The 27,750-nt window shown below is 52.8% G+C and overlaps 1 protein-coding gene and 1 non-coding gene across 3 annotated transcripts; one reads left to right on the top strand and one right to left on the bottom strand.

Moving 5' to 3' along the window:
* The first annotated feature begins 213 nt into the window (after nt 1–213).
* On the top strand, nt 214–20,241 carry LOC122239351. 2 transcript variants are annotated; one of them, XM_042987903.1, is made up of 4 exons: nt 214–1,125; nt 8,191–8,281; nt 8,368–8,553; nt 8,956–9,075. In XM_042987903.1, exons 1-4 carry the CDS (start codon nt 881–883, stop codon nt 9,073–9,075), a joined length of 642 nt encoding a protein of 213 aa, XP_042843837.1. In that variant the 5' UTR covers nt 214–880. The 2 variants fall into 2 exon arrangements, 1 of the variants encoding a protein (XP_042843837.1); XR_006218327.1 differs by lacking the exons at nt 8,191–8,281; nt 8,368–8,553; nt 8,956–9,075 and adding an exon at nt 19,212–20,241.
* On the bottom strand, nt 8,052–8,136 carry TRNAQ-UUG. Its single transcript has one exon. It is a non-coding gene; the product is annotated as a tRNA-Gln (tRNA).
* Nucleotides 20,242–27,750: the final 7,509 nt, after the last annotated feature.

The raw sequence follows: 27,750 nt of genomic DNA, 5'->3' as shown, positions 1-27,750 counted from the left end.
TACAGGCTTTGAGGAAGATACAGAGAAACCTGTAGCCAACACCAGTGTCCCGGGGTAGCCTACGCCTGTCCTCTGGCCGGGGACCGGCGACATCCCCCCATCTTGCTTACGCACAGAGCTTGGGTTTTGTTCCGGTGACAGTGGCCCTCCCCTGCTGCGACCATGGCCATGTGACTGGGTTCTGGCCAATGGTCTGTAAGTGGGGAACTCAGGTGGAGAGAGACTGAGCAGAGCCAGACCCTGTCCCTTTCTTCCCGCTTGGGCTGCGGGCGTTACAGGAGCCACAGCAGCCACCTTGCAGCTGTGAAGAGTGAATGTCACGTAGAAGACGGTGGACACAAGAGGCAAGGATCCAGATGCTTCCTGGCGGTGGTGAGCAGCTGCCCGGCCCGCCTTTGTCTGGGCTTCTTGTTGGGCGAGAAAAAGAAACCACTTTATCGCTGCCGTTGGATTCCGTGTTCCCTAGAGCCTAATGCAGGGATGAGGAAGCCGCTTCAGAAATTAAAAGCAAAAGGTCTTACGTCGTTCTTACCTGCTTTCTCAACAAGGACAAAGAGTATTTCGTTGATTGACCGTGGCACAGTTACGTCTGGATCCTGCTTTTTCACCAGAGAAAACTATTAAAGTGTGGCTAAAGGTGGGATAGATTTTTTTTTTTGAAGAGAGATCCGTTAAACTAACACATCTGAAATGTGGGAAAAAGAGAATGAAAGCTTACAATTTTGGAAAAAACAGCATAGCTGACGGAGGCTGTTCCGGGGACCCCGCACCAGTGTTCATTAGGGGAAGGGGCCTTCCACTCAGCTAAGGGCTCTTGGAGGCAAACTGTCTTTTCCCAGAACCTTTTTCAGCCTGAGGGTGCTTCTCACAAATCTTCTAAATGGGCTGGAATCCAGCTGGGGAGATCTCAGAGACCCACGACATGCTGAGAAAGCGTCGCAAGAGACGAAGATCGGAAGAAAGAAAACGCCAACCGCCCACGGATGCGTGTTTTCACAGTTCCATCCGCTGCAAGGGTGACTGTGTCTTCAGACCTGCCTTTTGCATGAGTCCCCCCTCCGTGTGCATTGTTGACGGGAGGCCCAGCATCCCTGAAATTGATCACAGCCTCGTAGACCTCTTAAGGTAGGGACTTGTCCCCCTGGTTTCGCCCTGTGTGATCAGCACCAGCTCAAAGCACATTTGTCACTTGGTTGGAATTCAGTTGCTGGGAATTTCTAACCACTTTTCTCAAATGTGCAGAGATGCAAAGGACTATGTGAAATAGTGTTTCAAAAAAAATTTTTTTTAATGTTTATTTTTGAGAGAGAGAGAGACAGACAGAGTATGAGCAGAGGAGGGGCAGAGAGAGAGAGGGAGACACAGAATCCGAAGCAGGCTCCAAGCTCCGAACTGTCAGCACAGAGCCTGACGTGGGGCTCAAACCCACGAACCGCGAGATCATGACCTGAGCCAAAGTCGGCCACCCAACCGACTGAGCCACCCAGGTGCCCCCGTGAGTAATGTTTTAAAGTGGAAAGTGGGAACGGCCTTTTATATGCTGACCTTGAAAATCTAATTTTGAGGTGATAGTGAATAATATCTTGGTATTAATTTTAAGGGTTTTTTTTTTCCAGAATAGTGTATAGTTGCACCTTAAAACCGTGTACATGAATGATTAATCTGTAGCGTTATTCCAGGGAATTTATAATAACAAATGCTAAACACGTACTTCAAAAAATGGTAAGTTGCAGCAAAAGACCAGACAGAAAAAACTAGCATGGCCTAATTGTTTATACATCTCTCACGTCTGATAAAGTTGATGTTTCAGATGAGTGAGGGTATATTAATTCACTCAATAGTTGGTTAAATGTTTGCAAAGAGATAAAGTTCAATTCTGATGGGTAAAAAAGAAATCAAGGATTTTTTTTTAAAGTTTATTTATTTATTTATTCTGAGAGAGAGAGAGAGAGAGAGACAGAGAGTGAGTGGGGGAGGGGCAGAGAGAGAGGGAGACAGAATCCCAAGCAGGCTCCACACTGTCAGCACAGAGTCCTATGCGGGGCTTGATCTCATGAACCCGTGAGATCATGACCTGAGCCAAAATCAAGAGTCAGATGCTTGTCCGACGGAGTCCCGATGTATAGAATTCTTAAATCACTATCTTGTACACTTGAAAGTAATAGAATACTGTATGTTAACTATATTGGAATTATTTTTTAAATTTTATTTATTTGTATTATTTATTTTTGAGAGAGAGAGAGAGAGAGAGCGCGCGCATGAGTGGGGGAGGGGCAGAGAGTGAAGGAGACACAGAATCCGAAGCAGGCTCCAGGCTCCGAGCTGTCAGCACCGAACCCAACACGGGGCTCGAACTCACGGACCGCGAGATCATGACCTGAGCCGAAGTCAGACGCTTAACCAACTATTTTTAACGTTCTTTAATTGATCCAAAAGTTTTTTTAAAGGATTAAAGAGCCCTAGTACTCTGTTGGACATAATGTGGAAAAGTAAGACCTGGTCCACAACTTCCTGGTGGGACTGCTCACACGTATCACTTTCTAGAAGGAAACTCGACGATGTGTATCAGGAGACTTGAAAGCGTGCCCCCTCTGTAGCCAAGTAATCCCGGTTGGATCGTAGCCTAAGGAAATAACTTGCTTTGCACGTGGATTTTAAATACTAGGATGTTTATGATGCATAGTTTATTATAGCAAAGGGAAAAAATTGATAACATCGAAGCCTGAAGTCAGGGATAGTGTCTCAGACAATAGACCGACACGTGAGACCAGAATTGAAGCACATTTCATATGGTGGGAAAATATCTATAGTGGTTGAATGAAACCAGTCCGAAATAGGTGCTACAACACGAAAAAACAGTCCCGGGCCAGCGAGATTCTGGAGACTTTGATTTGGTTGGTCCTTCGTTTCTGGAGTCTGGGTATACTCATTATAGGTTCTGGACATGTACTATTTTTATAATCACGAGGGACTCATAACGGTTATTTTAAGCCAAACGGGGGGTGGGGGGGGGGGGAAGGAGAGGAAAGCAAGTACCTTAGAGTAATGAACATGTTTCAAAACCGAACGTCCCAAAGATGAAGTCAGACTCCACTCACGTGGGAAGAAAATAATGTTATGGCAGCTGAGACCAGCAAGGCTCTGCTGAGACCTACTATGTGCCAGGAATGTGGTGTTCCTGCAGGAAACAGAAGACCGGCCAGATCCCGGAGGACCTGTTTTTCCTCTCTCTCCTTCGGAGTCTCTATTATGTGATGGTAGGCACGTTCTCAGGCTGGTTCCTGCCCAGCCCAGGAATGTGCTTTCTCTTCTGTGCTGTTTCTTGCAGTGGCTCCCTCTCTGCCTCTCCCCCCGTCCTCTGACTCCCTGTCCTGGCGATGGGGGTGGTGCTCCGGGATGGGGGGGGACAGCACTCGGGACTGTGAGCCTGTGCGCAGCTCTCCTTTGCCTCCTGTCCTCCTGCTTCTCCGCTGAACTGCTCGTAAACGCTGTCATCCCCCGGGCCCTGTCATCCCGTGGCAGTCTGTCGTTCCTGGAGGGTGCGGCCCCCTTCCCAACATGCAAGTTCCTCTTCCTCCCCGCCCTTTCCTTCCCTCCCTCTGAACCCCTTCCACACTCCCTTGTGTCGCACTCCTGCCTTGATCAGACAGCCCAGAATGCCCGTCCTGACCTTGGCCCAACGGACGGCAAATCCCGTCACCTTCGTATGCACCCCCCACCTTACTTGCTGTCCCTGTGCTGTGCCCACTTTGCTGTGTCCCTTCCTTGGTTAGGTCAGGCATTTAACCAACTGTGACTGAGCACTCATTCAAATCAGTACAGAGCTGGGGTATCCAGACCTCGTCGTTGTTTAATAACTGCTTTTCTATTCTTACACGTGATGAGATGGGAGGCAGCTTGATTCAGTGGCGTCGCCCAGGAGGGGGGTAGACCCGGACGAGAGCTCAAAGGTTACGAATGCAGATGCTGGAACACCACATGCCTGAACTCCAGCCCCTGGAAACCACTCATGGCAGCCTCCCCCACTCCCGGGCTTTGTGAGTGAAAAGTCTCGTGGCTCGACGTCCTTCATGTGGGTGTCGGTCAAAACGACCCTGGTTTCCACGTCGCCAAAGTGGGGAGCCCAGATGCGGAGGGAGCCACTCGCCGGCCCCGTGCGGGTGACCCGTGCCTCCTTCCGCACGTCACAATCTGCCCCTGCTTCATTTACTACACCAGCTGCCAGCTCCTGCGGGCCGGCACAGAGATGCGTTCTGCCCCTCTGCCCTCTTGAATTTGGGTTTGCCTGCGATTGCTCTGAGTAGCAGAGCTTGGGAAGCGGGATTCTGTGAGGCTTCCAAGGCTAGATTTGTGGTAGGGCCCCTCCCTGACCAAAGAAAGCACCAAAAACCTAAAAAACCTTAAGGCGTATGTGTGCCCGACAACATCCCTCGCGACCTTGTAACATGAGACCGCTTAATCAGCCTGCACGTTTGCGTGTTACCATCTATGGGAGACAACAGAACAGAGCCTACAGAAAAATCTATGCCACGGGACGTTCCGGGCTCAGTTCTTCGGGGACGAACCCAGCTGGGCGGTGTCGGCACGAATAAAGTTGCTTCCTGGAAAGAAAAGCCTCCGCATCACGACTCCCCGTGGGAGAGATCCCCTGCTGCAGATTCTAAGGAGCCTCCCAGCTTCCGTCAGACTCTCTTGATCTGTTTCCCGTGGGGAAGGCCAGCTGCCAGGCTGTGGGGAGGCTCCCGCCACCCAAACGGACAGCCTGCAGACAGACCGACAGGCGACAGACAGATGTCTGGCCAACCCCGGCCCCGCCTACCGTCCCAGGCCAGGTACCAGACATGATGCCTGAGGGAGGGAGCCTTGGGAGGTCCCGGCCTTGGCCACCAGCTGCTTACAGCCTTATGAAGGCGAGAGCCACCAGCTGGGCCCCTCAGCCCACGAGAACAATGGGAGACAGTAACTGGCCTTGGCCACCAAGCCGTGGAGCCATTTGCCACGTAGCACAGATAACCGGAACGCGACGCTTTATTGTCGTGCCGTGTAAAATCCTCTTTGTTAGGACCCACTGGAAGAAGTTTGCAATTCAAGCTTGACACTGAGAACTCTTGAGTAGCAAATTGTCCCTCTGTCATCCACTCACTTGCAGTGAACACTGTGAATTTTACGGTCCGGATTCTGTCCTTTTGCATGGGTTGCCAGGAAGCTCAGAGCCAAACGGTGCTTTTTTTTTTTTTTTTTTTTTTAATGTTTACTTATTGATTTTTGAGAGAGAGAGAGAGAGACAGCATGAACAGGGGAGGGGCAGACAGAGAGGGAGACACAGCCCCAAGCAGGCTCCAGGCTCCGAGCCGTCGGCACAGAACCCGACGCGGGGCTTGACCTCATGAAATGTGAGATCGTGACCTGAGCCGAAGTCGGATGCTCCACCAACTGAGCCCCCCCCCGGGCGCCCCAAATGCTGCCCATTTGGAAGAAAGCACGTAGGAGATCTTTTGCAATGATGGTTGGCTTTTTATTCTATTTTGTCGCCTCTGTTTTTTCCCCTTTATTTTTAACTCCCCACTTTTATGCTGACTTAAAACTTTGATATCCTCCTAAGCTTTCTTAAATCACTTTTGTAAAAAGGTAGGGTGCAGTTCACCTAAGTGAATATAGTGTTTTCTGAGAACTGCACGGGACTTACAAAGGGGTCACAAAGTTGAATGATGCCCGAGCTGGGCTTTGAAGGAACAGAGGGTCATTCTAAGCAAAGGATACCTTTTCCCCCTCCTGAGATAAGTCCCTCCACTAGTACCACTGACCCATCACCTCCGGGTGATGAAACTCCGGCACTAGAAACTTCTTGTGCCATCTATCAGCCTGGATTCTTTCCTTTAGCTGGCAAGGATTTCCAAGTTTCCCCACCTCTGAAACAAACAAACAAACAACCCCCCCCACCTTGCTGGCTGCCTCCCACTGTCTCAAGCTTCCGTGCTCATTTCTCCCCTCACTGCCAAGCTTTTGGAAAGAGTGGTCTATACTCACTGTCTACACTTCGTCGACATTCAATAACCCCGTAACCCGGTGGTTCCCAGACTTGTCTACCTACTACGATTATCTGAGTATTGGGGCGCCTGGGTGGCTCAGTTGGTTGGGCGGCCGACTTCGGCTCAGGTCATGATCTCGCGGTCCGTGAGTTTGAGCCCCGCGTTGGGCTCTGTGCTGACAGCTCGGAGCCTGGAACATGCTTCGGATTCCGTGTCTCCCTCTCTCTGACCCTCCCCTGTTCGTGCTCTGTCTCTCCCTGTCTCAAAAATAAAATAAAAAAAAAACGTTAAAAAAATTAAAAAAAAAAAGATTATGAGTATTTTTTTTAAACTTCCCAAGCCCAGGTCACACCCCAGATCAATAAGTCACAATGTCCAGTGGCAGGACCCAAGAACTGGTGTTGGAAACTCCCCAGGAAATTCTGGTTTCAGCGGGAGTCCCTGCCGTCACGTTTTGCAGGCTGCTTCCTTGAGGGCCACCGATGAAATTACTCTCTAATAGCTAAATCGAACGCTACCTTCGTATTCTTTATCCTGCTTTCTTCCCCCAAGCGTTTGGAGTAGGTGTCCACCAGCTAAGCACACGGGCCGAGCATTCGAGGCCCTTCCACGGCGTGACCTCTAACAAAGTCGGAGCCTGGTGCCGTGTCCATGAATGGGTTCAGGGGGACTTGGGAGACCACACGGGGGCAGGACGCGGACCCCGGAAGCGAGGCCCGTTCTCTAACGTGGGATGGGTGGACCCAGCTCTGGACAGCAGGAAAGCCTCCTGGGAGCCCCCCCGGAACGTGCCTGTCGGCCGAGCATCCCGCCCGCTCCTGTTCTGTGCCGGCATCATGGGGAAGCGCCGGGAGATGCTGTGGGCGCCCAGGGCCCGCTCACCCTCCACCCCGGGGGAAGGCAGGCGGTCGGGAAAGGCTTCACGGAGAAGGTGGCTTCCGAACAAGAGGAAGTATCCAGAACGCGTACAGACGGGCAGCGTAAGCGGCGGCCCAGGTCGCTGGGCAGAATCGGGGGGGGGGGGGTGGTAAGGCACGTGCACAGAGCCCCTCTGCGTGCCGGCGGTGGGTCGGAAACTGTCAGGTTGTGGCCCCTGGGGAAGCTGACTCTGAGAGCGTAAGGGTGCAGGAGGCTCTCGGCCCCGCTCCCGTTAAAGGGAAGTAGGAATGGAGGGAAGGAGGTGGACCGTGGGGTGGGCTCGAGGGAGGCCTCACCGCCTGCACGCGCGTCTCTGGCGACCAGAGTGTGAACGGCTTCTCCATGGTCACACGGCCCGTACATCTGGGAGAAGAAATCCGAATCTGATTCAGGTTCCGAAGTCCACGTTCACCCCTGCTCGTGCGTTCTCCGATCTGGACGTGGAGTGATATCACCTCCAAGGACGTCAAAATTGGCTTTCGGTGAAAGCACCCTTAGATGGCCCAATGATTTGTGGCGCCCCAAAGGGGCACAGAATGTGACAAGTATATACTGTTATTTGTGCTACTAAGATTTCCAGCGGGGGTGGAGGGTAATTAGGAAACACTGCCTACAGAGGCTTGGGGAGGGGACAGCAGTGACACCAAGGTTGGAACACACTCTTCAGGGCAGACTTAGTGGGGTTAAGAGGCACAGCATAAAATCAGGTTATACGCACTGGGACTAAATTACGGAGGAATTACAAAATGTCAGGGCCGGCACCTTGAACTTCTCCAGACGGTGGGGAACCATCTGGCATTTTCCATCAGAAGAGTAGCATATGCTTTAGCAAAGTACCAGGAGCGGCAGAGTGAGGGATGGTGGGAGACGACGGGACAAGGGAGGCAGAGCCATAAACCAAGTAGGAGGTGAAGAGAGACCCAGTGGCTGACCCAGCGTCAAATCTGTGATGATGTCACCCAGAGATTCTTTTTTTTTTTAATTTTTTTAATGTTTATTTATTTTTGAGAGAGAGAGAGAGAGACGGAGTGTAGGGGGGAGGGGCAGAGAGAGAGGGAGACACAGAATCCGAAGCAGGCTCCAGGCTCTGAGCCGTCAGCACAGAGCCCAACGCGGGGCTCGAACCCACGAACCGCGAGATCATGACCTGAGCCAAAATCAGATGCTCAACCGACTGAGCCACCCGGGCGCCCCTAGAGATTCTCAACTAATTAATTCTTCAAAGGCTCTATTTCCAGATCAGGTCACATCCCGAGCATCCGAGTGGACGTGAACTCTGGCGGACGCTGTTCAACTCCCACCTGGGGGTAGAGCGTGGCGTAGACAACCTGATGGTGAGTCGTAGACAAGCCATAGGGCTACGTCTTGTTTTTAGGGAAGGGCGTTTCTTTGATGAGACAGAGACATGGTGTTTTTGCAGGCAGGAGGGGTGCCTGACGGAGGGAGCGGAGAAAGAGGACGGTACAGGATCGAAAGCACAAGGAGAGGACCGGGCTTGACCAAAGACGACATTCCACTGGCAGGGTCAGCTGCAAACGGGAGCAGAAAGGTGAAGGAAGACACGACGAGGGTTAGAAGGCAGATTGGAGGATCCTTCAGCCGGTCGGTGAGCTGTCTGCTGAGACATCATGCGGGGACACCCTTGGGCTGGCGGGTTAACAAGTAAAGCTGAGGCTTGAGACACCGCCTGGGAGTAAGTGACAATGTGTGACCCCATGTTGAGCAGCAGCGAGGGCCTGGCTGAGGCTCCCGAAGGCCATTCCTTGAAAAGAACTTTGCTGAGTGAGGACACTGACAAAACCAGCCTGCCCCGCTTGGTCAAACGCTGACCTGGACGAGGAAATCTCAGGACAGGTCATTCATCTTTGAAACTACTCGTCTCATTAAAGAAAACAACACCTAAGCACCACATTCAGCGATTCAACCAATCTAACACTTGGTGGGTTTTATATTTAGGGCCAAAAACCCATTTCTAACAAATCCAGCCCCGCATTCAAATCATTTCCAGATCTGCAGACTTGGGGGTGAGCTTTACGAGTTACAGCGAAACCAAGAGACCTTGGAGGCCGGCGTGGGGTGGCTGTGTTCTCCAACCCGATGTGGAATGACAGAGAGGTATCCTTTCTGATGGCTGGGCAAAGAAAGTCATCTCAGCAGGTGGCTGCACCCCTGGAACTGGATGTGCCCGGGAGAGCTCGGGGCCGCTGCAAATCAGACCGGTCATAGTGTCCATCCGTAAACAGATTCTGTCAGAATCTCTGCCGTGGGGTCCACCTGCGTGGGAGGGAGAATCAGCAGGGAGCAGACGGCGGGGGGGGGGGGTGGGGAATCCTACGTTCGTATTTCAGATTCAGACAACCCTCCCTTCCCTGCCCCAAGCTTCGCCGTCCAACGCGGAGATGAGCAAAGGCCAGAACAGACTAGAGAGCTCGCAGACCCGGAGAGGAAGGGGTTGGGGGTGAGGAGGGGGGGAGCAAGGATTCCAGAGCTAGCCTGGCGTAAACGACAGCGAGGCCCCGTGACGGCTCTTGGCTCTGTGCCCTGGGGGTTGCCAAGACCCTGGGCTCCAGACGTTCCGTTGGTCTGGGTAGGCAAGTCCGGTCCTCAGGTCTTTGAACTAAAGACACACGTTTTTGCCTTTAGTGCCTTGGTGTGTCGTCGACTTGCACAACCTTACCCCACGGGCCTTTGCTTTGGTTTGAATGTTTAACTGCCACTAACCAGGGGCGCCTGGGGGGCTCGGCCGGTTGAGCATCCGACTTTGGCTCAGGTTATGATCTCACGGTTCGTGAGTTCGAGCCCCGCATCGGGCTCTGTGCTGACAGCTCGGAGCCTGGAGCCCGCTTCGGATTCTGTGTCTCCCTCTCTCTCTGCCCCTCCCCCGCTCTCTCTCTCTCAAAAATAAACAAACATTAAAAAAAATAACTGCCACCCACCTGCCCAAGTGCCCCGAGACTGTAACTGCCGGGGGCTGTCCTCGGACACTGCTGCGTGCTCTGTTTTACCACCGGGAAGATGCAGAGAACAGGAACATCTGGTACCCCAAGTATGTGGAAAGATTTAGATGAAGGCAACCCACATGCAATATGATTAAAGAGCACTGTGAGAATGTCAAATGCTATAAATACGGATAATATAATGATAACTGAGAAGCGGTTGGCTAATTGAAGCCAGTCCCCAGAGCTATCCTGTAATTATGGTATGCTTGTGTCAGATAAGCCCTGAAGCATGGCAAGGACCCCTGACGCAAACAGGCAGGTCACATAATTTGCATCTCACTAATTTCTGAGATACCCAGGCGACCGCAAGAGGCATTCTTAAGAGTTTTGGTAAGTCAAGAGAATTTCTTGACCTCCGCACTGTTTGTCTGCCTGACTTTATGGTGCGTGACCTCAGCCACCGACTGGCAGTTCTAAGAGAGACCTGGGGGGTGGGGGGTGGGGTGGGGATGCCTGGGTGGTCGGGTAGGTTAAGCGTCTGACTTCAGCTCAGGTCACGATCTCATGGTTCATGGGTTCGAGCCCCACGTCGGACTCTGTGCTGACAGCTGGGAGCCCGGAGCCTGCTTCCCATTCTGTGTCTCCCCCTCTCTGCCCCTTCCCCGCTCATGCTCTCTCTCTGTCTCTCTCTCTCAAAAATAAGTAAACACTTTTTAAAAATTTTAAGAGAGACTGGGTCTTTTAGAAATCCATCCGAGTGTGAAATGCCAGGACAAGGTTTTCCTCAGCCTGAATAGATGAGAACGAAAAAAAAAAAAAAAATCAGGGGTGAGGGATATACACTTTCAAGGTCAACAATCCCTAAGTCAAGAACTAGGACTTTAGTGTTCACAGTAACATTACCTTTTGTTGAAGTGTTGGTACGTATCCCCAATTCCCCGGCCAGATTTCGATGTTTGCTATGCCCCCCAATAAGGCAGTCGTGCTCTTAATTTGACGACTAAAACCACCAGGGCGCCAAACGCTTGTCGATCTGTTTGTTGGAGAGACGTTGCTGAGGCGGGAGTCTGGATGGGATTGGTGTTGAATCCCGGGCACTTCAACTGCTTAAACACGCCCTACTTTCTACGCCCTCCCCACTAGTCTGTAGGCTCCGTGAGGGCAGAAAGCATATTTGTCTCTGTTGTCATCACATCCCCGGGGCCCAGTGCCATGGCCCTCAATCCGTGGCTGTGCTCTGTGCACCTGGAGGCCTGTTCCAGTTTCCCTTCTAACTGGTCATTTAAAAATAGTTTGATGGGGCGCCAGTCAGTTCTCCCTCTCTCTGCCCCTCCCCCCCCATTTCTCGAGTGAGAGAGAGAGAGAGAGAGAGAGAGCATGAAAGGGGGAGGGGCAGAGAGAGAGGGAGAGACAGAATCCAAAGCAGGCTCCAGGCTCCGAGCTGTCAGCCCCAGAGCCCAACACGGGGCTCGAACCCACGAACCGCGAGATCATGACCTGAGTTGAAGTTGGACGCTTAATTGAGCCACCCAGGCACCCCTAAAAAATAATAAAAAATAACTTTAAAAACGTTTGCCCCTTTTACTCCCTGTAGTCCTATCTTGAGTTCTTATCACACCAAATCACCCGATCCTGGAAGCCTGCATTTACTACCCTCTATCTCGACCTCAAATGCACGTTATCACCAGAGAACTGTGCGTTCTGACGTCGGCAGCCCAGGCTGCATGCGCTGTTTCCAGCCCTTTCCAAATAATTTTCTCTGTGAATCACGAGGCTCCTCCTGTGTGAGTCAAACCTTCCCTCCACAGCAACTGGCTCCACAGGCTTATCTGGGCGTCTGTCTCGCTCTTCTTCTAAATTCAAGCTAAAGCCCTTCTGATCAGGTCACGTGGCCGCCGTGACATAAACATCCACCCCGACCCTCTCCAGGGCGTTCCTTCCCCAGCCAGGTGTCAGGGTGCTGTTCAGCTGTTTCAACCAGCTGTTGGGCTTAGTTGCAGGGTTATTTGGAGACTCTGATAGTCAGAGTTTCTTCTTTATCGGCTACCGAATCACTCCGGCTCAATTTCCAGCCATTCCTCCCCTTCGAGACGGTCCGTGGAGGAAGGGAGAGTTTCACCCACCCTCCCGCTCAACCCCCACCTCCACCCCCAAGCTGAGAGTAGAGACCCAGGAAGCCCAGTCCCTTCCCTCCCAGCACCTTGATGTTTGCAGAAGGATCACAATCATGGGTGACTAAGAAACCCCGCTTTATTTTGGAAAGTCTAACGAGATAAGGTTTATTTTGTTCTCTTACATCATCTCTATTTTTTTTTTCATGTTTATTTATTTATTTTGAGAGAGAGATGGACCGGGTCAGAGAGAGAGAGAGAGGAAGAGAGAATCCCAAGCAGGTTCCACGTTGTCAGTGCACAGCCCGACCCAGGGCTCGAACTCATGAACCGTGACATCATGAGCTGAGCCGAAATCCAGAGTCAGACGCTTAACTGACTGAGCCACCCAGGTGCCCCTTTTATGTATTCTTTATTAAAGGAATCACTCATCCATCAGATTTTGAGGCACATAGCATTTGGAAAACTGTGAAAAATGCCTTTCCCTTTGCTCTGTCAAACGAGGAAAGAGGATAGAGTTTTTTAAAAAATGGATCAATAAATTCTGAGAACGTAGAGTGGAAAGTGTGAACAAATTTGCGCCAGACGCACGGTCCGCGAGGAACAAGGGGGCTAAGAGGGAGGGAAGAAGACATTACGGTTGGGTGGATTTCAAGGAAGTGGCTCTTTTTGGCCACCCTTCGCCTTACCAGCCAGTCCCCAGCCTCGGAGGAACGCAAACACCTGTCTCCTCGGCTTTTCATCGCGGGCCGCCGAGCATCAGCACGAAAACCTGTGCCGCGTTAGCAACAGCAAGTGCGCCCTCAGTGCCACTCACGAGTCCTCGTACTCACTCCTTGTTGACCTCCTGAGGTTCCCAGTCCAACCACACCCGGGTAGGGCGTGAACTCCAGAGCCACAGGTCCAGAGAGACAGAGACAGGCTGACCCGTGCGCAGAGGCTTAGTGACTCACACCCTGCCTTCCGAGGGATTCTTGAAGGAACGTGTGACGTTTGCGTCATGATCTCACGGTTTGTGAGTTCGAGCCCCACACGGGGCTCTGTGCTGACAGCTCGGAGCCTGGAGCCTGCTTGGGATTCCATGTTTCCCTCTCTCCCTTCCCCTCCCCCACTAGCACTCTCTCTCTCTCTCTCAAAAATAAACATCAAAAAGATAAATAAATGGCCTTAATGCCTTATGGTTGTCACGGGATCACAAAGCACAGAACGAAGTCGTTAGATGGGTGCTGTAGACGGCTGTGGGCTGTTGTGTGAGCCAGTGTGGGCTCTGGAGCAAGGGACGCTGGGAGAATTCTGGATCGGGGCCGTGGAGCAGGGAAGAAGGAGGACGAGACGGAGTAGATAATGTTCCAGAGGTAGAATCGATAACGCTGAGAGAGGGGTGTGGGGGGGAGCAGGGTCAGTTGAACACGACTCAGAAATGCTGGCGGGACACCCAGCGGCGGGGGCGGGGGAGTAGACCGGATAGACTGGAGGAGGTGGTCGAGTTTGATTCTGAGCACCCGAGGCGCAGGTGCACGGGGGACATCCCGCCGGGGCAGCGGTGACCCTCAGACGGGCGGCACCGAGCCCGGGAGAGAGACGCAGGTGATGCAAGGTCAGAGGTCAGCATGGAGTGGGGCGCCTCTGCCCAGGATCCCTCCCTCCCTCTTCCCTGGAGACACAACCCCCTGTTGTCTGGGGAGCAGCTCTGCCTTCCGGCCCCGCGGTCCCGGACACGAGGGTCTCCCCGGAGCCTCACGCCCATACACGCCCTGGTCGCTGTTGCCTGACCCGGTGTCGGATCGGGACAAAGGAACGTGACTTCTTCCTGGGGATTTTTTTCATTTCATTTCCAAGTGCACCTGCTTCTCCTCCTCGCATATTATTGTGGCTTGAGGACCAGCTCTCTGGGGTTTCACTCGCTGGTGCTGGACGGTGCGGGATGCACATACAAGACAGGCACTTTTGCGGTCCTGTTTCTCTGTCGTGTCGAGGAAGCCAGTTGAGCATAAAAGACGATGGAAGTGACGTAGGGAAAATCAGAGAGAAGGACAGCCGGCCGTTTGGGCGTCCGTGGTTCCTGATGTTCCAGAGGCTTCTCCGCTCGTGGTGGATCCGCGAGCCGAACACCTCTCCTCCCGCCTCAACCAGGACAAGTGGGATCTCAGTCCCTGCCAACAAGCGTCCTGACAAAGAAACCCCAGCGAGTATTTCCTTGAAAGCAGCTTCCCCCCCGCCCGTGAACGTCCAGATCCTCCTGTGCCTCCTTCCCGAGAAGCTTCCGTAACCCCGAGCGGGAGGTGACCTCCCCCGCCTCCGAGGCCCTGTACCCAAGCACCTTCTCGTCCGGACTCATCACCTGTCCTTCTGCGGCCGTTCCGATGTGTGTGTTAGCTCCCTGCCCCAAACTGCGAGCCCCCGGAAACAGTTGTCAAACCTCAGCAGGTCCGGCTAACGTCTGAGACGATGCACTCCCAACCTCCCGATGCCCGTGCTGCAAGGCCACGCTTGGAGTATCGAGGATGCGAACCAGTGGTCTCCACACGTGGCCACCCGCTGAAACCACAGGGAGCTTTAACGACTACTGATACCCGCGTCCCGCCTCCAGATGCTGCGATGTAATGTGCCCGGGGGGGTGGCAGGACTTTGGAAATTCTGAAAGATCCTGAAGGGCTTTGGATGTGCAGACAGGTTTGGAACCGCGGCTCTGTGCAAGACAGAATTAGACTCAAAACAGCTGGACGTGAGTCCCATCTCCGCTAGTTTCTGGTGACTGGGTAGGGCATGGGGGAAAATGTGGAACCTCTAGAGTTTAGTACGATTACGAGGAATTCCTGGGGTGTGTCTGGATCAGAGCTTTCCAACGTGGCCGCTCACTGCGGGGGACTGTTGACACCTGCCACGCGGCTAGTGCCACATGCTGAAAATATTTCAGATATTTTGGATTAAACAAAGTATATTATTAAGATTAATTTCGGGGCACCTGGGTGTGTCAGTCGGTTGGGCGTCCGACTTCGGCTCAGGTCACGATCTCACGGTTCGTGAGTTCGAGCCCCGCGTCGGGCTCCGTGCGGACAGCTCGGAGCCTGGAACCTGCTTCGGATTCTGTGTCTCCCCCCCCCTCTCTCTCTCTGCCCCTTCCCTGCTCACGCTCTGTCTCTCTCTGTCTCTCAAAAGTAAATAAACATTAAAACAATTTTTTTTAAAGATCAATTTCACCTGTTCCTGCTGTCCTTTTGTAAGGTGGCTGCTAGAAAGTTTACACTAATATATTGTATTTCTATTGGAGAATACTGGCCTGGACGCTTAAAAGCAATGGTGGGTAGGGGGCGCCTGGGTGGCTCAGTCGGTTGAGCATCCGACTTCGGCTCAGGTCATGATCTCGCGGTCCGTGGGTTCGAGCGACGCATCAGGCTCTGTGCTGACAGCTCAGAGTCTGGAGCCTGTTTCAGATTCTGTGTCTCCCTCTCTCTCTGACCCTCCCCTGTTCATGCTCGCTCGCTCTCTCTCTCTCTCTCTCTCTCTCAAAAGTAAATAAACGTTAAAAAAAATAAATAAATAAAAAATAAAGCAATGGTGGGTAAAACGTTAACCTGACATTCCTGAGGACTTCTAAAGTCCTCCGTGCAAGCAAATAAATATTTAAAAGATATCTTGGAAGGAATGAGCGCGTCTGTGTCCTGGCAATCAGGAAACAGAAGCATATTTAGTTTCAAGGTGCTGCCTACATGAAATCAGATTCCCGGGGACAGAGCTCAAAAGGTAAATTGTATCCTCAAAGGGGGAAAGAGACGGGCTGGCGCTAACACAGACATGGTCACAAAAGCGTAGTAATCGCGAGGGGAACATGGCGGACACGACCTGGCGTCTCTGCTCCCCCCCTTCCTTGTCCACGTGCCTTCTGGGCCTTTCCGTGGTCGTATGAGAGAGCCTGAGTTCAGCTGCCAGAACGGAACAGGCTTCCTGGCCAGAGCCCGGAGCACACAGGATTGTGCCCTGGGTTCCGGACTGTGATACAAACAGCCCTGCCACTAGGGCCACGTGATCTGGCAAATTCCACGGTGCCCGGGGACTTCCTGGCACGGTGCCCGAGGACTTCATGGAAGTAGGGAGTTCGTGTGAGGTCAAGTCCGGCACCGCCCCCTGCGTTCCAGAAGCGGGCCCGGCTCCCGCTGGAAAGGCAGGTCCTGGCGTGCCGCGGGCTCCCGGGTGAGAGTGTGTGTCACGCGTGAGTCACGGAAGGATCCAAACTGCCATTAGGATCTGGGTGCTGGCGACGCCCCCAGCCGTGAGGTGGTGTGGGCATGACAGTGGCCCGCGACCGAAACCGTGCCTTTGCCGGGCCTGGACGGTCTGGAGGCACAAGTAAGTTCCACAAGGGGACACGTACGAAGTCCCCCCACCTGTGCGGCAACTCCCGGCCGTGGCCTCCTGGGGAGGAAGGAGGGTTGCCCGGATGCAATCAGCCGGCTCCGCGTATCCTCTCGGCCCCAAACCAGCTGCCGCCAGGACAGCGCCGCTCAGCGGCAAAGGAGCCGACAGAGCCTCTGGAAGGGCCGGGATCCTCTGAACGTGTCACCCGGAGGCCGTGTGCTCCCGTGCAGAAACACCCAGGTCGTGGGGAGCTAGACACCAGGAGTGGGCACGGCCGGGGTGGGCGCCTGGCCGGCCAAGCAGGACGGTGGGAGCAAGGGCCAAGGCCAGTGAAGGTAGTTGAAGAGCTGATGGGAATGGCGGCAGGTGAATAAATAAATACGGGATATTGGACGTGTAAGGGGGGTGGGGTGGGGCGGGCGCCTGGGCGGCTCAGTGGCTTGAGCGTCCGACTTCGGCTCAGGTCGTGATCTCCCTACGGCGTGGAACCCGACGCGGGGTTCGATCCCGTGAACCGTGAGATCGTGACCTGAGCCCCAACTGAGTCAGAAACTCAACTGGCTGAGCCACCCAGGCGCCCCAGGCGTCTGACCCTTGATTTCTCGATACGTATTTGTTATCATACGTAAACACAGGCAGCAGGAGGGCACTATGGGGTCAACGGTCGCTGATTCGGCGACACGTACCGTTCAGCCCGCGCACATGCACACGCGCATCTACCCACACAACTGGTGACATTTCTGTCAGGACAGGATCCTGTTCACACCATTCTGTGAGCCATCATCGTTTAGTTAAGCAATCCACCCGTTTGGACACGCGCACATTGAGTCGACAGCTAATTGCAAGCATTCCGCGCTTCGTTTCCATGCTACGCTTTCCGGCTGAACCGATTGTTTTATTCCGCCTTTCTTTGAACAGTTTTTCTGCTGATTTTGGCCATTTGCATTTCTTTTAAACTTAAGCATCCTGTTCATTCCTTCTGCTCATATTTCTGTTAGGAACGATCAAAATTCATCTATATACTCGTACAAGTCAGAGATTACTACAACGCTTGTGGTGAACAAGCAGTGTCCTTTTTGAACCGTTGCCTACGATTTTCTTCCTTCCTTTCTCCCCTTCCTTCCTTCCTTCCTTTCTTTCTTCCTTCCTTTCTTCCCTTCTTTCTTTCTCCCTTCCTTTTTTCTTCCTTCTTTTCTTTCTTCCTTCCTTCCTTCTTTTCTTCCTTTTCTTTCTTCCTTCCTTCCTTCTTTTCTTCCTTTTCTTTCTTCCTTCCTTCCTTTCTTTCTTCCTTCCTTTCTTCCCTTCTTTCTTTCTCCCTTCCTTTTTTCTTCCTTCTTTTCTTCCTTCCTTCCTTCCTTCCTTCCTTCCTTCCTTCTTTTCTTCCTTTTCTTTCTTCCTTCCTTCCTTTCTTTCTTCCTTTCCTTTCTTCCTTCCTTTCTTCCTTCCTTTCTTTCTTCCTTCCTTTCTTCCCTTCTTTCTTTCTCCCTTCCTTTTTTCTTCCTTCCTTCCTTCCTTCTTTTCTTCCTTTTCTTTCTTCCTTCCTTCTTTTCTTTCTTCCTTTCCTTCCTTCCTTCCTTCCTTCCTTCCTTTCTTTCTTCCCTTCTTTCTTTCTCCCTTCCTTTTTTCTTCCTTCTTTTCTTCCTTCCTTCCTTCTTTCCCTTCCTTTTCTTTCTTTCTTTCTTTCTTTCTTTCTTCCTTCCTTCCTTCCTTCCTTTCTTTTTTCTTCCTTCCTTTCTTTCTTCCTTTTTTCCGTTCTTTCTTCCTTCCTTTTCTTCCTTCCTTCCTTCTTTCCCTTCCTTTTCTTTCTTTCTTTCTTCCTTCCTTTCTTTCTTTCTATCTTTCTTCCTTCCTTCCTTCCTTTCTTTTTTCTTCCTTCCTTTCTTTCTTCCTTTTTTCCGTTCTTTCTTCCTTCCTTTTCTTCCTTCCTTCCTTCTTTCCCTTCCTTTTCTTTCTTTCTTCCTTCCTTTCTTCCTTTCTTTCTTCCTTCCTTCCTTTCTTCCTTCCTTCCTTTCTTTCTTCCTTCCTTTCTTTCTTCCTTCCCCTCTTTCTTCCTTTTTTCCTTTCTTTCTTCCTTCCTTTTCTTCCTTCCTTCCTTCTTTCCCTTCCTTTTCTTTCTTCCTTCCTTCCTTCCTTTCTTTCTTCCTTTCTTTCTTCCTTCCTTTCTTTCTTGCTTCCTTTTCTTCCTTCCTTCCTTTCTTCCTTTCTTTCTTCCTTTCTTCCTTCCTTCCTTTCTTCCTTTCTTTTTTCTTCCTTCCTTTCTTCCTTCCTTTCTTTCTTTTTCTTCCTTTCTTCTGTTCTTTCCTTTTTTCTTCCTTTCTTTCTTTCTTTTTCTTTCTTTCTTCCTTTCTTCCTTTCTTTCTTTTTTTATTCCTTCCTTTCTTTCTTTCTTCCTTTCTTTCTTCCTTTCTTCCTTTCTTTCTTCCTTTCTTTTTTCTTCCTTCCTTTCTTCCTTCCTTCCTTTCTTTCTTCCTTCCTTCTTTCCTTTCTTTCTTCCTTCCTTCCTTCCTTCCTTCCTTTTTTTTCTTCCTTCCTTTCTTTCTTCCTTCCTTTTTTCTTTCTTCTTTTCTCTTTTCTTTCTTCCTTCCTTTCTTTGTTCCTTCCTTCCTTTCTTTTTTTGTCTTTGTGCTCTTGAGTTGGTTGTCAAATTTGCCTTTCAGACCCTTTGCTCTCTTCTGTTTCAGAGGATAGAGAAGAAGTTCAATCCTTACACCCTCTGTGTGTTAATTGAATGCTGGAATCTTACCCTCTGCAAATTTAAATCTGGAAGTAACATCTAAGTGCACAGTTTCTACCTTAATTTGTGAAGTCCAGTAAGCATTCAACGGGAATGTTTCTCCAGCTTTGTTTTGTCTTTTCAGATCTTCCTACGTTCCCGATGCCAGAGTCCAGTATCCTGATAGCCCGCAACATGAAAACCACTCTCGTCACACGTACTTCCTCCCTGACCCCGGCTTGCCGTCGCTCTGGGATAACCGAGCATCCCGGGATGTGATTCACCCTCCAGTCTCTCTCTCCCTTCTGTGGGCTCCGCACGGAGGTGGGCAGCAGGGAACATCGGAGGGTTGAGCTGGGGCTCACAAATTATCTCCAGACCATGGCGCACGCGGAGAGCAGTCTTGCCTCGCAGACCGGGGCCTGGGGCTGCCCGGGCTGCTGGGCTGTGGGTCAGCGCACCTGTGAGAACAGAGCCTCAGATAAGGAGTGAAAAAAATCTGCAAAAAAAACCCCAACATGTTCCCGTCACATCTTGGGCCGAACCCTGCCCTGTGCAGGGGTAGGGTGAGACCCCGGGTCGGCAGGGGGCTGCAGAGCTGAGAAAGACCTCAGAGACCGTGCAGACCTGAAGAGGTCGGAAGCAGCCAGAGCGGACATGCTCGGGTAGCCCCTGAGCCCCTGACCGAGACTTCAGAAAGCCCACGCCCTGGCAGCAAGGACCGCACGGTAGCAGGAAGGGCTGCGCCCCAGCAGCTGGGTACAACTGCAAAGACCCGTCCTCACACAGCCGAAGCCGACGCTCACGTCTCAGCACGACCAAGGCAGTCCCTCCGCGACCGCGCGGTGTGCAAGACCAAAGCCAGACACTCTCTAGAGGAATCTGAGGATCTGGGGCCCCTGTAATCTGCCCTGTCCAATATTTGCACATGATACAATATTAGACACGCAAAGGAAGCCAGTGCTCAAGAAATGAAACGGTCAGTAGCTGTGGAGTCTGAGACGACCCCGATGTGGGACGTGGTAGAAGACAGGGACTTCTTTTGATTTGTGTTTTTGGGAAAATAGAGGGAAAATGGGTGAAAAGAACGGACATTTCGATAGGAAACTCAAATGCGTATTTAAATTTGTTTCATGTTTATTTATTTATTTTGAGAGAGAGAGAGAGAGAGAATCCCAAGCAGTATCCACATGTCAGCACAGAGCCCGATGCCGGGCTCACTCCCACGAACTGTGAGATCATGACCTGTGCCCAAATCAAGAGTCAGACGCTCAACCAACTGAGCCACCCAGGTACCCCTAAAATATATTTTTAAAGAACATTCTCGGGGGGCCTGGGTGGCTCAGTCAGTGAAGTTTGACCTCGGCTCAAGTCATGAGCTCACAGTTATGGGTTCGAGCCCCACGTCGGGCTCTGTGCTGACAGCCCGGGGCCTGGAACCTGCTTCGGATTCTGTGTCTCCCTCTCTCTCTGCCCCTCCCCTGCTCATGCTCTGTCTCTCTCTCTCTCTCTCTCTCTTTCAAAAATAAAATAAATATTAAACAATTAAAAAAAAGAACATTCTAGAAATATGAAACCTAACATCTGAAGTTAGGTACTTAATAGAATGGCTTACAGGAGAAGGGCACAGCAGGGAACAGAATTAAGTGCAGGTGAAGACAAATCAATAGAAAATACTAGAACCGAAGCACAGAGTGGGGAAAAGGAGCCCAAAAGTTGCTCTTGTCACTGTGTCCTCCAGGACAGTCCCCGCGCCGTAATTACGATCCGCGGCGTCCTTAACAGTTAGAACTTCTGCTTCTTTCGCGGTTGAGGGTGTCCCTCCTTCCCCAGCTTTGAACCAGACGGGATTGTTCCCCTGACCCTGTTCTCCTGCTTTTCCCCACACGTCTTGCGCACGGGTCTCTGGCTCTCCAGAGGGCAGAAAACAGACGGGACATCTCCCCACCGATGACTCATGGGTTGGCCTCCTCTCTCCCTGGGCGTGGCAGGGGGGGATGTTTACTCTTGTCCCTTCCGTGGCATTTCAAAGGGTTCCTCGGGGGCGCCCGGGGGGCTCAGTCGGTTGTGCGTCCAACTCTTGGTTTCAGCTCTGGTCCCGATCTCACGGTCCGTGAGTTCGAGCCCCACGTCAGCACAGAGCCTGCTTGGGATTCTCTCGCTCCCTCTCTCTCTCTGCCCCTCTCTCGCTCTCTCTCTCTCTCTCTCCCTGTCTCTCAAAATAAATAAATTAAAAAAAAATAAAAGGGTCCTTCCCAAACCTTCCACTTCCCATTTCTGGGTTGATGTGTTTTCTTCTGGCTTGTTGCTTACAGCACCTTCCCGAGCCTCTGAGAACCCTGTGGTCCAGCCCCCTGTTGGACTCACCTTGGCCAGGACCTAAGAAAGTCCTCAGTGGGCTCCCTCCCTCCGGCCGCCAGAAACACGCCCCTGTGTTTTGGTCCCAGGACAACCCGGGCAAGCGCTGAGGTCCCAAAGCTCTGTGGCCAGAGCAGCCACGCCAGGGGTTCCCACGTTAGATCTCCCAGGTGCGAATCCAGCATCAGTCCCTTGGTTTCTGGCACTTGAGGAGACATAAGCCTAGATCTCCACCGGTCCCTCCGGAGACCATTTTCCTGGGTTTGAGGTGAGGGGAGGTTCACCAGACACCCCAGTGTCTCCAGACTTTCTGTAGCCTGGAGACAGGTGGTTGCCTGAGGGTCACAGAATCCTTTCCAGATCCAGGTGGAGGCCTCACGTCTCTCTTTGGCTGTGCAACAAAGGGTTAACTCCGCAGGTTTACGAGGTGCAATCTTGCACATTCCAAAGAAGGGCCCGGCCCTTCTCAGTCTGGCATGACCTGATGTAGGAGTCCCTGGAATGTTCTGCCTGATAACAGTATCTTTGCATACCTGGGACCTTGGACCACACCAGATAGCTTAATGTTGACAACGTGATTTATGAGGAGGGCCTCTGGCCACACCGTATCTCTTGGAGCCCTGGAGGCCCAGGGACTATAGCCTAGGTCAGCCGTGGAGGGGCTCCATGGCCCTGTCACTGACCCCTGCTAAACCCCGGACGGCAGGACTCAGGTGGACTTCCCTGGCCGGGGTGCCTGATGTCACCTGTCACGCCTCATCTCTGAGAGCGTTAAGGGCCTCCTGTACGACCCCCCCGGAGAGGACGACCGGACACTGATGCCTCATCTCCCGGACGCTGTCCCGCGTACTCCTGTCTTTTGTTGATCCTCCCTCCCCCGTCCTTTTGCCTCCCCACGCCGTAGGGAAAGCCGCTTTTCTGCATTCCGTGCGTCCCTCTGAATCATTGAACCTGAGAACGGTCTTGGAAACCCCGACCCCGGGGCCAAGAGTAAAACTAACATGCTTTCATCACACAGTTGCAGTATTATAACATGTCTTAACCCTCCAGAAAACCACAGAGGTGAATATAGCACCACTGTGCCCACCGCACAGAATAAACACATTTTGTCATATTTGCTTTACTTCTCTGATTTTCTTTTCTTTTCTTTTCTTTTCTTTTCTTTTCTTTTCTTTCCTTTCCTTTCCTTTCCTTTCCTCTTTCTTTCTTTCTTTCTTTCTTTCTTTCTTATTAGGAGTAAAGTCTAATAGGGACCCCTGGGTGGTTCAGTCGGTTGAGTGTCCGACTTCTGCTCAGGTCACGATCTCACAGTTCATGGGTTTGAGCCCCGCATTGGGCTCTGTGCTCACAGCTCGGAGCCTGGAGCCTGCTTTGGATTCTGTGTCTCCCCTCTCTCTCTGACCCTCCCCTGCTCATGCTCATGCTCTGTCTCTGTCTCTCTCTCAAAAATAAACAAACCTTAAAAAAAATTTTTTTTAAAAAGAAAGAAAGAAACCTAATAGATACGAGTCCAGTTTCCCCGGTACCCCCAACCCTGCTGGTTCCTACTCTCAGGCTGCTTTATATTCTTCCTTCTCAGGTTTTTATATTTTTTCTCCCGTATGTTTATCTTCCTTTACTGAGTTATGTAGCACCCTAGCATGGGGGTCTTTGTATCATCATTTTTTTAATGTTTATTTATTTGTGGGGGGTGGGGCAGGGGGAGATCGTGAGCCGGGGAGGGCCAGACAGAGAAAGAGAGAGAGAGAGAGAGAGAGAGAGAGAGAGAGAATCCCAAGCAGGCTCTGTGCTGTCCGTGGAGAGCCCGATGCGGGGCTCGAACGCGCAAACCATGAGATCATGACCTGAGCCGAAATCAAGAGCCAGCCCTTAACGGACTGAGCCTCCCCGGGGGCCCCTGCATCATTCCAGTTTGGAGCAACAAGTTGGTGAAGTGCACATTCTTAATTCCAACGCAACAAATATGCACTGGGTGCTATTTTACTAGGTGCCATCACCGGTGCTGGGACGCGATGGGGTCAGGCCACCATCCTCATGGACCTTCCAACCTGGCGAAAACAGTAGCAGTGAAGCTTCCTGAATTCTATACGTGTTTTCTGAACGGTCCTTCCTAACACGCAACGTTCCCGCATCTCTGGAGGATTCTTCTACCGAGTCAGGCACGACAGCGGGGCGGGACGGTTGGGTATTAGGATCAGATCAAGGGTGTAGCGGGGCCGAGTGTTTCCCAAGGCTCCTGGGTGCCCCGCGTGGAGCACAGACCAGTATCCCAGGCTGGCTGAGAGCCCTGAGAGGGTGGGCTTTGCGGCCCCACAGGAGGCCAGGTCTCCCTCCTGGACCCACTCGTGAAGGCTTCCCAAGCCGCCGGGTCCCTTCATATGAGATGCAGCGGCCTCGATTAAGGCTTGAGCAGAGCGCATGTCTGTGCGTAGAAGGTGAGGACAGATGAGACCTGCTTCGTTGGCCTCTGACTTGTCCTCATGAAATATTCTGGTTTTCTAGTCCTTGGTTTCCTGATCTATAACAGGAGGTGGCCTGAAAAACACCAGGCGACCTTTCAGGGCTCCACCGACCCTCACATTCTAGGCTCCGAAAATTCTCCGGGCCTCAAGACAACAACGACAGACAACAATAACTAGCAAATGCCATGAGCCTGTACAACCAGTGAAAGGTAAATACATTACCCAGACAGGTGATCGGGTCTCAGAATTAATGCTGTTCCGTGGAATATTAGGGGACATTTGGAATATCGGTTTTGACAACGTAAGGACAAAAAAAAAAAAAAGATGCCAGTACCCGGAATATCCCAGAATGATTCTTTCCATGCTGCTGTAAACAAAATCAGTTCAGTTTTCCACTAACTGTCACTCGGTGACCGCTTACCTAAGTGCCCGGCTACCCGCCGTGGAACAGAAAAGGAGAAAGGGGTCGGGGGGGAAAAAGGAGGCACAGACAGAATGGGAAGGAAGCCCGTGTGGGGAAAAGCCTCCCAGGTTGGAAGGATCACAGAAGTCTTCCCGGAGAAGGTGACGTAGCAAATTGATTCCTTGGATATTTGTATTTCATTAATAGGTATTTATTGAGTCATGGTTGTTGGGTTCCTTGCCCTGCACAACATAAAGGCCGTGGGCTACCAGGACGAATAAGACAAAGCCAGAGTCCCCGTCTGTACAGTTCCCGCAAGCACGGGTCGCCACAGTGTGTGACAGAGGTGAACAGAGACTGCCACAGCCAGAGGAGGGACGCGTCACCACCTCAAGGAGGGGCTTGTGAAGGTTTCCGGGAGAAAGGGGCAGGGCCGGTCTTGTGCTTAATCCACCGAGGCCCAGAGTGAAAGGAAAGGCACTCTCGACAAAGCCGGCGGCACGTGCAAAGGCCCGGTGGTGGGAGGGAGACCCACGACCCCAGCCGAGGATAATCAGTCGATATCCCCAAAGCAGCCGCGCGTGATGCAAAGTGACAAAGGGAGTGGTGGGGGTCTGTTTGTGAAGAGCTGAGGGACCCACGAACGCGGACGCTCTGGCGAAGCGAACCTAACAGCAGAGGAGGTCGATGGCGTTAAAATAAAACCCAGGTAAGAACGACTCACAAAGTTACCCACAGAAAGTGGCTAGGCACAAAGACCGCAGGCCTCGTGTTTCTCCCGTGATGACCGTCCCTAACGTGTGATTGAAAAACTCGTCTTGGAAAAAAGGAGAGGAAACGGGATTTATCGCCAATTGAACAACCGAATTTTCCATCTTCCCCTAAAGCAGAATTTACTTCTCTCCCGGAAAGCCACAAGCCACAGGGGGGAGAATAAATGAGACATGAATACAAACAGACTTCCCTGAAGGGCAGTCGGCAGACAAGGGTTCTTAGGAGGAGGACCAGTTGATGTCATTATGAAGTCACATAAAATTACTCATCCCTGTTCTGTTATTAACGAAAAAGGGGAAAACCCGGGGACGGGTAAGAAAACTGTAGATTACAAATTATTCCAGGCACCTTCTGCCTGTGCTCCAGCGAGGGAACAGAGGGAATGTTCTGGAAGTTGCTCTTTCTTTGCTGGCCCTTGAGACCCCTCCGGGTTACGGCGTCCTTGGACTGCGCCCTCATCCATGTCCAGAATCACAGCGTGGAACAGCAGCTCGGGGGCTCTGGCTCAGCCACCCTGCGCTCTACCCAGAGTGCAGACCCCCACGCCAGCCTGTGGGGTTTGTTTTTAAGTTTATTTATTTGTTTATTTATTTTGAGGGAGAGAGAGAGTGGGAGAGGGACACAGAGAGAGCGTGTGAGAATCCCAAGCAGGCTCTACACCTCCAGCGCGGAGCCCGACGCGGGGCTCAAACCCACAAACCGCGAGATCGTGACCTGAGCCGAAGTCGGTCGCTCGACCGACTGAGCCCCCCAGGCGCCCCTGCCAGCCTGTGTTCTTAATCCAGTTCAAGTGCCTTGAGTCCTGCCCTGACTGCACGGCCCTCACCTTGGGGGCCGCTCCCGTCCCTCTCACCTGGTCAGCTCAGCAAGGCAGCCTTCCTCTGGCTTCTTCCAGAACTCCCTTCTTTATCACTCTTCCCTGAACTCACTCCAGCTTTTTCATGGCTAAAAAAAAAAAAAAAAAAAGCCACGTGATTTTACTTTGCAGTAGTTTCCACGTGAGTAGAAATACGGAACGCAACAGGAGACGACAGCCCGGGTGGGTCCCCCCACGGCGGCCTCGCGGTAGGGTCGTGCTGAAGGTTACACACACACGTGTACGTAGCATAATGCACAGTACGAAGCTCTGTGTAATATGCAATTCATCATCGCCACCGCCGTCATCGTATTGCTATTGTTAGTATTGTTTTTATTGAGTCCTTGGAGGGGCCTCGGGGGGCCTCGGCCACACATGCACCGGACCAGAGCCCCGAGCCGTCGCTTTGCGCATCACCCAGATGGCAGTCGGCACCGGGCACCGGCGGCCCGGAGTCTCCAGCCTCCAGCCACCCCCACCTGCCGCGGGAAGAGGATGAGGGTCTGAAGACGGTTCCGGGGAAGCAGGGGGTAGGGACCCGGTGAGAGGGCAGCGGTCTCTCCTGGCGGCCCCCTCGCCCCCTGGTGGTGCCGCGGGCCCCGGGACGGCCCGCCGTGTGGGCCTGGGGGGCTGTGCTCCCGGGAGCCTCTGCCTGGACCCAGCTGCCCCGATGCTCCCAGCTTGGCTCCAGTCACAGGGTCACGGGGCCGGGTGCCCAGCACCGGCCCGAGGGCGCGTGGGTGGAGGGACGGGAGGCTTTGCGTCTCTCCGTCCACACGCTCGGAAGAGGAAGGCGAAAGAGGGTAGGTGGCGTCGCTGTGGCCACGGCCACTCACTCGACACGACTGGCCCCGGTGTCCCCAGGGTGACGGTGGCTCACGGGCCCTCCCGGGAGGCAATCCCCGCCTCCTCCCCCATCCGGACACCAGGGGCTAGTCGTGAGGCTAGTGTATGTGCACACGGCGAGCACAGAACACAACTGGGAAATGGGGAGGGGATGAGCTCAGGCGACCACGAGTCAGCCTTCCGGCAGGAACCAGCCGCATCCCAGCAAAGATGCCGGACAGGACGCGGGGTGGCTTCAGGTCCTGGGGCCACCGTGTCATCCGGGCGAATTTCGTACCATCCCGGAATCCCCGTTTCTGTCTGTGTAAGGCAGGGGGTGTCGAGATGGTGGAAACGAGGCGATTTTACGTTCTCACGGTACCTGGGTGACCGGCCACCAGTCTGCCCCGTCCGAGGGATTCCCGGCACATAAGGTCCTACAGCCACGACAGATCCGGGGAAACGGGGACGGCCAGTCAGCCCGACATGACTGTCGTTCAGCAGACGAGCCGTAATGGCAGTCGTGGTCCACACTACACGAGCTGGCTCCGCGGGCGACTGCCGGTAGGTCCCGCCCCGCGTATTGTGTGTGCGTTGGCCCAGTCGAGGGGGACAGAGAGTAGCCGGGATTTGAACCGGGAACCCGCAGTCTCCTTCCAGGCTGTATGGTCTCCATCAGTGTGCTATGGCTATGCCCTCGTCCCTCGAAAGTACAAACCACCGTGTCCAGGCCTCGTCCCGAGTACCGCGACTGCGGTGAGTCACTTAGTTCTTACGATGACCCTCGTGTGACTATCAGGGACCAGAAATGAAGCAAGTCCCTGGGGAGAGCCGGCGGGACATGTGGAGGGCGGGCTGCGCTGGGTCTGGCGTCGGCACCCAACGCCTGCATCCCGGGAGCCTCCTCCTAACCAGGTCGGGGTCCCCGTCCCCCGCGCCAGCGGCCTCCACCTAACCCGCCCGGGGTCCCCGTCCCCTGCGCCCACGGCTTCGTCCTAATGCAGCC

The sequence above is a fragment of the Panthera tigris genome, chromosome B3 (genome assembly GCF_018350195.1).
Source record: "Panthera tigris isolate Pti1 chromosome B3, P.tigris_Pti1_mat1.1, whole genome shotgun sequence".
Taxonomy (NCBI): domain Eukaryota; kingdom Metazoa; phylum Chordata; class Mammalia; order Carnivora; family Felidae; genus Panthera; species Panthera tigris.
The sequence above is the reverse complement of the archived record's forward strand: the minus strand, read 5'-3'. Positions and strand labels throughout refer to the sequence as shown.

Coding starts and splice junctions, on each gene's coding strand:
- LOC122239351 (XM_042987903.1), top strand. CDS start 881: ATGGGCTGGAATCCAGCTGGGGAGATCTCAGAGACCCACGACATGCTG. Junction 1,126..8,190: donor AGCCTCGTAGACCTCTTAAG/GTAGGGACTTGT, acceptor TTTCCAGATCAG/GTCACATCCCGAGCATCCGA. Junction 8,282..8,367: donor GTGGCGTAGACAACCTGATG/GTGAGTCGTAGA, acceptor GTGTTTTTGCAG/GCAGGAGGGGTGCCTGACGG.